Source organism: Trichechus manatus, unplaced genomic scaffold, assembly GCF_000243295.1.
Source record: "Trichechus manatus latirostris isolate Lorelei unplaced genomic scaffold, TriManLat1.0 scaffold00011, whole genome shotgun sequence".
In the NCBI taxonomy this organism is placed as follows: domain Eukaryota; kingdom Metazoa; phylum Chordata; class Mammalia; order Sirenia; family Trichechidae; genus Trichechus; species Trichechus manatus.
This window is the reverse complement of record NW_004443947.1, coordinates 6,251,476-6,262,216: the sequence shown is the minus strand read 5'-3', so window position 1 is coordinate 6,262,216 and position 10,741 is coordinate 6,251,476. Positions and strand designations below refer to the sequence as shown.

Sequence of the window (10,741 nt, the reverse complement as noted above, 5' to 3'; positions counted from 1 at the left end):
GAGACCGAGGGCACTTGCTCAGAGCTCTTAGACTCACTCCTTGAACCCTACTATGTGCCAGGCACCATTATTGGCACTGGGCATTAAAAGGAGAGCGAAGATAAGCAGGGCCCTACAGGGGTCCTGGTGGCGCAATGGTTAAGAGCTCAGCTGCTAACCAAAAGGTTGACAGTTCAAATCCACCAGTTCCTTGGAAACCCTATGGGGCAGTTCTGCTCTGTCCTATAGGGTCGCTATGAGTTGGAATCAACTTGACAGCAACAGTTCATGTGATTGGAGCTCACAGTAACTGGCCCCACTTAAAAGAATGCCGTAGCCCATTTTACATATGGGAAGACTGAGAATGGGGAAGCTGTAAAGCGTTTAGCCCCAGGTCCTGGCACTTGGGAGCCCTCGGAGCTACTAGTCAGCCATTGTTCCCCATTCGTGAGTGCCTTGGAGAAAGGTCCAGGGAGACCCTTCAGTCACTCAGCTGGTCCCTGAAGCGAGATTGGAAATCGGTATAATGCTAGGTGAGATAAATATTATCTCTAGTGTTACTGCAGTTAAGTGAACGAGAAAAATTGCCACGGTTGTGCGGGGCCCCAGGCGGTCGGGGACAAGTACTCTGATTCGATTAAGAAAAGAGCATGAACGTAGGTGATTTCCTGGTAGAAAGATTGCTGCGGTTGTGTGAGTTAGGCCGCCTGCTAGGGCTGCATGCTGGCCGTGGCGCCGTCCTGCTTAAAAGATGGCCTCGTGGCCTGGCAGAGCCTCAGTTTGCTCCTCCGTGAGATGAGACCACCGTGTGAATCATGAGAAGGTCAGCAAGAGCGGAACGCGGGGTCGTAGGCCCAGGAGGGGAAGGCCGAAGGCCAGGGCTGAGCTGAACACATCCTCCTCCCCAAACACCTCCCAACCCGGCCTGGACCTTAGAGCAAAGGGAATTCAGTTTGGGGACCCAGGCCAAGCTCTGGGCTTCGCCTGGTTTCCCCCGGTTGCCACAGCCCAGCCCTGCCTCCCATCGTGATGGATCTTGCAGGCCAGGGCAGTAGCAATACCCTTTGCGCTGTCCATTTCAGTGCCTTTCGTGGCTCCAGCAAGTGGTAGCACTTAGAAGCTCCTGGCATCTCTCCTTCTCCCACGGACGAACGCGGGCCTGGGTGGAGGCACTTACCCAGAGAGCTCACAGAACTGACGCTGGCAGCGTTGCATCGTCCCCAGCTTGGTAGCTGGACGGCTGGAGGTCGCGCCACGCCAGGCTGGGCAACTCTTCCCAGGCGTCGGGGGAGCACATCGAGGCACGCTCTCTGCCTGGTGGCCAGCAGCAAAATTTTAGTCCGGGAGCTCTCGGCCCCATGTCCTGAAGCCCCATGCACTGTCTCCCCACGCCAGAGCTTCCTGGCCAAAATCTCATACCCTGCGGTAACACGAAGCACCAATTCCCTGCCACTTTTGTCTCTTTGTAAGACGCGCTGGGTAGCTCCTCCAGGACCTGGGGGCTGGGGACAGATTTGCTGGGGATCAGGCCCTCTGCTCCTGTCGACTGGTGGGACCGGGCTCAGAGCAAGGCATCCCTGTCATCCTCAGTTTACAGACAAAAAAATGGAGACTCACAGCTGACAAATTAAATTACACAGCAAGAAGGTTTGGTAGCTTGATTTTGTCGAGTCTCATTTTTTTTCATCTGTAAAACCTGTGCAACTGTATTTGTCTGTCAGTTCTATGGCGAGAGAGTTAAATGCCGTAAGGAGAGAACGACTGTTTGGTTATGGCGCTGGGGCTTTCCTGCCCACTGAATTTGTGTGCTCTCATCCCCCTGGACATGAGCATGGCCTGTAGGACATCTCTCTGTGGTCCATCCTCTGAGCTCAGCCTAGCTGGTGAGGCTGGAAAATTGCTAGGTTGGGGAGTTCTGGGCAGCTTGACCAGGGCTTTGGTTCTTAGCTCTCTTATCTGTAAAATTAGCTAAGGCATTCTTTTAAGCGGGGTGAGTAAATTGTGAGCTCCATTCATATTGGGCCTTGGTCCTCTTTGCTCTCTGTTTAATGCCCAGCACCAGAAACTGTGCCTGGTATATAGCAGGGTTCAAGGTGTGTGTTTGAGAGCTCTGGGCAGGCGCCCTCAGTCTCTGAAGACAGACCGGGAATCGAACCTCAGCTCTGTTATTATCAGCTATTTGCACGCCAGCAAGGCATTCAACCTCCCCAGACCTCAGTTTACTAAATTTTAAAATAGGATCTCCCTTTTCGGATTAGTTGAGATTACACGAGACAGTCCCAGAGAGCGCCCAACACCGGGTCCAACACGGGTTCGTTTTTGTTATCATTATTATTCATTTTATCAGTGAATGACTGTGCCTGCGACCCCAGACGAGCCGGGACAGGCTGCCTCTGCCCCCCGGAATTCTGTTACTGCAGCGCCGCGCGGGGAAAGAAGCACACGTGCGGGGTCATCGCACTCTCTTTAATGGGAAGGGGTGTCTCATTTCTTACAGCAACAGGTAAAAACATAAATACGGGTGGGTGGGCGGCGAGGGCAAGGCAACCAAGGGCCCGGGCGCCGGGCCCAGGCTCGGGGAAGGGCGGCTGAATCTAGGCCCCGCGCGCCCGGACTCTCAGCCCCAATTGGCTGGTGTTCGGCCCGTCGAGGATACCCGTGGGCACTTGGAGGGCACTCCCGGGGCGGCGGCTAAGGCACCAGGCTGCGGGATCGCTCACTACAGGCAGCTGCGTAAACTCGGCCACAAACTCCCGCGTCGGGAGAGAAAGGCGCACGGGCTGGAAAAATGTTCCAAGACCTCCACGGGAGCGAAGTGAAATCCGAGGGGCCCACGGCAGTGTCGGGAGCCCTCCCTCCCCTCGAGAGTCAGTGCCCCTCCACTGAGGTTGGATCTGTCAGTGGCGCCCCAGGCGAGTCCCTTCCCTACCAGGCTCGGATACCGTGCAGCGTGGACACCCCCGAGTTGCCCTGCGGGATCCCTGGGCTCTGCACCGCATTCAAGTCCCCGACGCCGAAGTTCACGAAATTGTTGTTGGCGGCGGCGGTGGCCGGCTGCGCTGGGGGCGGCCCGGCCGGGTAAGCGGCGGCGCAGCTGTAGCCAGGGCTGCAGGCCGCGCCACTGTAACCCGGGTAGGCGGGATAGGCGTTATAGCCGTAGGCGTTGAGGCCCACGCTGTAAGCGGGTGCGTAGGGCGCCGAGTCCCCTAGGCACGGCTTGCCGTCGCGCACCAGTACAGGCACCGCGATCCTGCGCGCAGGCGGTGGCGGCGGCGGGGGTAGCCCCACCAGCTCCAGAGTCTGGTCCTGCCGCTGCCGCTTGCACTTGTAGCGTCGGTTCTGGAACCAGATCTTGACCTGCGTGGACGTGAGCTTCAGCACGCTGGCCAGCTGGTCACGCTCGGGAGCCGACAGATACCGCTGCTGTTTGAAACGCCGCTCCAGCTCGTAGACCTGCGCCTGCGAGAAGAGCACCCGCGGCTTCCTCCGCCGCCGCGCCCGGGGCCGCTCCGCGCCATCCGCCTCCGGCTTGTCCAGCTCCACCGCCTTCTGCAGCGCGCACAGCTCTGAGGGGGACAGAGAGGCAGAGACGGTGGTCAGAGCTGAGCGTCCGCCGGGTAGTAGGCCCTGGCGGTGCAGCCCTGTCCTGCCCGGGAACCCAGTTTGGCTGCAGTTCACTCTGCCTAGTGCACCGAGTACCACGGCCAACTTGGCTTTCGCTTGACAGTCGGCTAGCATTTGTTGAATGCCTACTATGTGTCAGGCACGGTGCTGGGCGCGGGAGAAGAGAACAAGAGACGGCCCTGCTCTGGGACAATTCATACCCTGGCGAGGGAGACAGTGCCCAACAGCGCAGGCTGCAAAGATAATAAAACCAGGTGATGCGCTGGGGTGAATGAATGATTAGGTTTGAGAGTTAAATGGAGGGAGACTGAGGCCTCAGCCGGGGGTGGCGGGGCGGACACATTGTCTCAGAATTACTGAACCGGAACCAGAAGGCCAAGAGGTGCTGGTTGGTGATGGAAGGCTTGGGCGCGGCCGCCGCGGGGCTTACCCAGCGCCCAGGGTGGGCAGGCGGCCTCGAAACCTGCCCTGCCCGCGTGCTCGAGCTAGATTCAGATTCGTAGCAATTGGTTCTACCGCCGTGCCCGCCCGCAGTTGTTCCCGGGTCGCCTCCTGTCTGCTCCTAGACCAAACTACGAATCCTTTCCTAGCTCTCAGTGGCCGGTTGGCTAGCGCTCGGGTGGCCGGCCTCCCGGAGTTTGCGAGGAGCCCGCGTTGCGCGGAGGACTGTCCAGCGAGCGGTTTTCCGCGGCGGGGCCCGCCTCCCTCCTCGGCCCCGCGATGGCGTGGCCGCTGATCTGGCCACAATCCCCAGCCATCTCCACTGCCTGGCGGCTTCAGTCGCGCGGCATTTTCTAACGTTTCCTACGAGAGAACCTCTCGGTCCTGGCCGCTCTAGGAAATTGTGCTGGAAAACAATGCTGCTAAGCCACACTCCCGAGGGTCTAGAGTATTCCATTTTAGAATAAAGACCCTTGTTCCCAAAGAGTATAGTCTCCTGGCACAAAGGAGGAAAGGCCCAAGAAACCGGGAGTCGCGGGTAGCAACAGAAGATCTAGGACCCACCTCCAATTGTGAGTAAAAATGTGCCGGGTATGCAGAGTTTAATTTTTGTTTAGCGGTTTTCGTCAGATCGTCAGGAAGACTCTTAAATTCAAACGATATTCAGAAACCCCTACAACAAATCAGTCAACTTCGTAACAGACCCAGGAGCAGGGCCGCAGCCGCCTGGGGCTTTGTTAGGCAGAAGGCAGAACGCTTTTTTTTTTTTTTTTGTCTCTCGTTTCTGATCCTCTCACTCCGACATTTCCTTCAAAACCCCCATTGGACGCTGGGCGCCGGGGCCTCCAGACAACCTCGCTTCTCACACTAGGGAGCCGCCTGTCCCCGACCCTCAGCCCAGGAGCTCACGACTCTTCCTCCTGGGCCCGGGTTTTTTGGCAATGGAATTTGGAGGCAAAGCGACCGGGGTGTCCAGTGTCTGCAGAGAAGAGGAGAGGGCTTGTGTTTCCTCCTTACCTTTCTTATCGGGTCGAGGGTCCTTGGCAGGGTCGGGGTCGCCGTAGGCGCGAGGATAGAAGGCGGGTGCGGCGGGGAAGGCAGGCACGCACTTGGCGGGCGAAGGCGCGGGGCCCAGCTCGGCGCGCAGCTCGGGGAGGCCGGGCGCCGCTGCCTCGGGCCCCGCGTAGGCCTCGGGCTTAAAGGCCGCCAGCATGCAGGAGGCGGGCGCCAGGGTGGCCTCCAGGCGCGCCGAGAGTTCTCCGGCGGCCAGGCTGCGCTGCTGCTGCTCCAGGTTCAGGATGTCTTTGACAGAGAACGGCGTGGGTGTGAGTGCAGGGCTGGGAAACATGGTGGCAGCACCCGTCTCACAGCGCCAGGTGGGCGGCAGAGAGCGGCGCTGCCCACCGCCCCTGGCAGCTTCGCTGCATGGTGTCCGCCGCCCGCCCGCGCACCCGCCTTCCTGCTCGGGATGTGGCGGAGCAGCAGGTAGCGCCCGACACAAGGGGCAGGAGAGGCGGGACCAGGTCGGAGGAGGGGGCGCTCAGCCTGCCATTGGGCCGGGGGCGCGTTGACAGGAGCGATGAGCAGTTTCGTGTCACCTAATATAGTCATACGGCTCAAAAAAAAAAAAAAAAAATTCTGCTCAGCTTTTTAAAGGGGCCACCACACATTTGCAAGGCTCTCCCTTTTTTGCTCCTGTAGCCTGGGCTTTCTCCATAGTATCAGCCTGAAAAATCCACCAAGGCGCATTCACAGGAAAGGGCTCGATTTTCTCTGAGCCTCACCTCTGGGTGGGGATGGGTGGGTCTAGAATTTGAAGAAATTGTTCCTTAGAGTCCAAAATAATGGAAGGAGAGTGAAGGATTGGGTGGGGAGCTTGGAGGGATTTTTTTCAGGGGTCATTAAGGTTTCATCACACAGGTGTCCGGGAAGAGAAGCATGGGGGAGAGGGTTTGCTCTGGAATGATGGCCGAAGGGGCAGATCCTGAACAATTTGGGGGCTCAGTTTGGCTTGACTTACAGGGCCAGATATGCCCCAGTAGTCCCCCCTTCCCCAGGAGCCCAAGCCCTGGAGGTTCTTGGGTGGAAAAAGCTGAGAGAAAGGGCAGGGACGTGGTTGTGGGGTGGGAGGTGGTCAGCTCCTTACAGTGGTGCAAGCTGTACGCCGCACAACTGCAGGGGGTACCATTCACCGCCAGTCCCCTTCCAGGGAAATGACCATCCCCTTAATGAAACAAATCCAAATTCCTAAAAGAGAGCTCTCTTCTAGGGTGCCCCAGCTCCCAGGGGCCTAGCTTCTGCTTCTAGAGCCCACCATTCCTGCCTCCTTTCCCCCCCACCCTCCGTTCCTAGCAGGAAGGCCCTCAGGTCTCTGCCTGCGTCAGGGCCTTGGGTCCCCAGCCCAGGTTTAGCTTTTAAACAGGCAGGGCTCTTTGAACCTAAGTGGGCCAGGATTTCTCTGAGGGCTCTGGGACAGGCTCCGAGTGGGGCACCCTGGCTTGGCAGGCCTGGTAAACGGAAGGGGGAAGAGTAGGCGGGGTGATCATTTTTAGCCCAGGGTCAATGAAGTAGGGCTCTTCTGTCAAGGCAAATCTGCCACTTTTTGAGGAGTGCAAGCTAGGTGACCAGGTTCTGCGTGGGACCATCTTATCCTTTTGGGTCCCGGCACCCTTTGAGAGATCTGATGGAAAGTTTCAGCCCCTCCATCCCACTCCCAGCCCAGAACATTGCATAAAGATGTTCTATTTTGTGTACCATTTCAGGGACGGTCAGGGCAGGCCGAAGAGCCCCAGGATAAGGAAGCCCGCCTTACCCAATCGCTGACGTTGGCGGGGCTTGTCAGTGGTAAAGCTTCGATTTTCCATGACCCAAGTGCGTGCAGGGAAGGCGAGGGCGCGACTCGCGGATCTGCCAAGATTGCTGTTGTCGAGGGCTCAGCTTCTTGCGGAGGTGGGAAGTGGTGCTTGGAGTAGAAGAAAGGCCGCGCAGGGCCAAAGACTAGTTTGGGTTGCCGCTTGGGCCCGAGGCACACGACGTGCTAAAGAAATGCGTAAAGGAGGAGGCCAAGGGGCCTCTGTCCAGAACGCGAATTTTAGGGTGCTCAAGCGGGACGATGAGCGGTCGAGCAGCTCCACCCGGGCTCTACTGGAGTCAAGCCTTGGCCCATCGTTGGGACCTTCCCTGACCCTCCTCACGTCAAACCCCTACTCCCAGGCATGCGGCCTCCAAGCTAGGGCACAGGGGAGGCGAACCCCAGAGGGCTGTCCCAGAGGCTCGCAGCGCCCCCGGCCTCTGCCTGACCCTGGCTGACCGCTTATCCCGGCTCGCAGGCGCCAGCCGCCAGCACCAGGCCCAGGACTCCACCGGAATCTCGCGTGGAGCTTTTGAGCCTGGGACGACGCGCCGTTCTGGGATTGTTAGTTCAGTCTGCGAAGAATGCCTTTTCCCAAAAGTGTTCCGCAGGCGCTCGCCAGCCCCAGGAACTCTCCGTCTCTCCCACTCCCCATCCCGGCCTTTCCCTCGATTGACCTGCCATCAGTGGCCTTTCCGCAGCCCTTTCTCGCCCGGCTTTTGGCCACGTTGCAGTTACTGCCCCCAACCAACCTATGTTGGGGCCCACCTCGCCTTTCAAGATTGTTTTTGAGGGGTGGGAGAGGAGGCCTATCTCCGAGGCGGTGACGTCTGGCAAACGAGCCACATCCGATTCAATTAAACGTCCTGCTGAAAGGGGCTCAGAGCGAGGGTTCTGGGAGCGCTGTTAAGTGAATGGGTTGGCCGGGCCGCTCTTGATGACAGTTTGAAAGATTAGTGTGAACCGACGCCTGAAATATTACCGTTTAATGGGGGACATCGAGGCTGCATCCGGGATCCCTGCCTTCAGGTTTTTGAAGAAAGGGATAGTTCTGGAGGAAAAAAAATATTAGCAATTTCCTCTACGAAACCAGGCTGCGAAGATTTATCGCCTCCTTTCTGGGTAAGCAGGGGTTCCCAGGGCTGAGAGATAGACCTGTGGGTCAGGTGTCATGAAAAGGGTAGGAAAGAAAACCCTCCCTATTTGAACAAAATCAGTGACTTCTCCCCCTATGCCCTCTGTGAATCCGGTAATAATTTCTCTTAGCTCCAAAAAAGGCTTTGGCGTTGCCGAGGAGAGGAAATGGGGGCAAAACCGGATAAATACGTGCAGAATCGAAATTGAGGGTCAACTCATGCTGGTCTCCCCAGAGAAATATCCAAGAGCAATTTCTAACTTTTCTTTGCAGTCCTCACTATTTTCTGAGGGGGGGGGACAAACTCCCCCCCCCCTTTAAATAGAAGTTGCAATGGTTGGGGGTAGGGAGGCGAAACTTGATTCTCCAGCTCCCTGCCCCCCCCCGCCCCCACTCCAGGGACGCATCTTCCTTCCCAAGGGCGGCTGACTCAACCTGGCCGCCTCTCTAAGCCGCACTTTGGCCAAACTAACAGGACAAACAAACAGCCCTTAGACGAGAGACAGCCAGAGAGAGACAGAGGGATCGAAAATCTATTTCCTTGCCTTTTAAAGAGTTGGTACTCTAAGAATAGCCAAATTCCAGGGTAACTCTGCACACATAAAATATTATTAATTGAAAAGAGATCGGCGCGGCCCGGGCCGACCCCCCTTTCCTGCAATCAGCAGGGCCGGCCGCAAAAGGTATATATGATTAATTGAAAGATAAGCTGGAACTATCACCGGGAATGTCATTAATGCGCCGGGGAGACGTCCATTGGAGACAGGCGGCGTTATCCGCGGCTTTATCTTCAACAACGCCTCGCTCTCGGCCAGCGCTGGGGAAACAGATGGGGGTTTCTGTCTGGGACGCTCGCCCCGTGTTTATATTTTGGGAAGAATCGCAACTCGTGGGAGTCCCCGGCCGGCCCCCTGATAAATGAACATTAGCACTTTTTCGGACTACTGTATCAACAAAGGGGCTGCGGCGCGGCAATAATTGGCAAGAAAGCAAACAGAGGGCGGAGAGCGCGACTCTGCTCTTCGTCCGGCTGATGGATGAGCAGCCGAGTCTGCGGGCCCGGCTCCCGGATTCCCCCGGTCCCTCCGCCGCCCTGGCTTCCTTCCTGGCCTGGGCTTGGGGGCAGGGGCGGCTCTGGGGGCTGCGAATGTCCCCCGTAGCTCCGGAAGAACCCAGGCGACTCCGTAGTGGTGCCCACCAGAGTTTTCTTTCCCAAGAGAAACTTAACTCAGTTGGCTCGGCCGATACCAAATCTCCCTCTTACCGCCATTTCTTGAACGCCCACTGGGTGCGCCACCGGCTCTCACATCTGTCGTCGCTGATCTTATCCTGATTGCGCAGCAGAGGAGAATGGGACTCAGAGAGGTGAAGTGACTTGTTCAAGGTCACACAGACGGGAAATGTCAGTGCCAGGATTCGAAAGTAGGACTGACTCCAGAGCTGGGACTGTTCTTTGATTGTACTTCGCTGCGTGCTAGAGCCATACCAAACGCAGAGGAAGCAAGACACGCTCCCATCCCCCGCCCCCCCCCCCCGCGCCGCCCAGAGGAGAACCAGGGCTGTTGGATTTGGGATCCCAGGTCTCCCCAGACCTTCACTGGCAAGGGAGGCTTCCTGCATAAAGTTGGTTTTAGAGAGAGGGGAGGAACAAAACAAAAGAACTTAAGGTCCCCCCAGCTCTCTTCTCCTACTCCTCCTTCATTTTTGGTAACAGCTTTATGGAGATATAATTCACCTACCATACATATAATTCACCCATTCAAAGTATACAATTTAATGATTTTTTAGTATATTCACAGTTTTGCAACCATCACCACAATCAATTTTAGAACATTTCATCACCCCAAAAGACCCTCCCCTACTATTTAGACATCATGCTCAATCCCCCTCTTCCACCCTCCCTTCCTCAGCCCCAGGCAACCCCCAGTCTACTTTTTGTCTCTATAGATTTGCCTATTCTGAACATTTCATATAAATGGAATCATACAACATTGGCCTTTTGTGTCTGGCTTAGCATAATGTTTCCAAGTTTCATCCATGTTGTAGCATTCACTTTAAGTACTTCATTCCTTTTTACAGCTGAATAATGTTCCATTGTAGGGATATGCCATATTTTGTTTGCCCATTCATCTGTTGATGGGCACTTGGGTTGTTTCCACCTTTTGGCTATTGTGAATAACCCCCTAGTCCACTTCCACCCTAAAATCTGATTCTTTCGAAGTCTGGGGAGGACTCATGGGTGCACAACCTGTGCAATTTGTATAGGACCGAGCTTAGAAGGGTCCTGTGCTTGGTTTAATGCTCTGCTGTCACACCTTGATATTTTAAAAATAATTTCAGAACAAGGGGCTCCATATTTTCATTTGCACTGAGTCCCACAAATAATGTAGCCAGTCCTGCTTCCTGGGCAATCTGGGCGGAGCCCTGGAGATATGGAATCCATGTCCCCAAGGCCCCAGTTGTCTGTTTGGCTATTGGCTTCCTTTCCTAGCAGACAGGAAGCTCCCTGAGCTGCTTTAAGGGTGGCCTACTCAACACTACTTGGCCATTGGAAGGGCCTGGAGCCCACAGGAGAGAACAGAGGGCAAGTAGCCCTTGCTGGTGAATATTTTGTATGTGTGTAGCAGTGAGGGAGAGGCTAAGAGAAAGGGTCAGACCTTCTGCCCAGCCTTTGATTGATGGCCCAGCCTAGTCATTACAGGGTGTTCCAC

General features: G+C 56.3%; 1 protein-coding gene across 1 annotated transcript; it reads right to left on the bottom strand.

The window, feature by feature from the left end:
* Positions 1 to 2,431: 2,431 nt before the first annotated feature.
* On the bottom strand, positions 2,432 to 5,622 carry NKX2-5 (NK2 homeobox 5). The gene is made up of 2 exons (XM_004371186.2): positions 5,062 to 5,622; positions 2,432 to 3,545 (listed from the first exon to the last, which is right to left on the bottom strand). Exons 1-2 carry the CDS (start codon positions 5,390 to 5,392, stop codon positions 2,905 to 2,907), a joined length of 972 nt encoding a protein of 323 aa, XP_004371243.1. The 5' UTR covers positions 5,393 to 5,622; the 3' UTR covers positions 2,432 to 2,904.
* Positions 5,623 to 10,741: the final 5,119 nt, after the last annotated feature.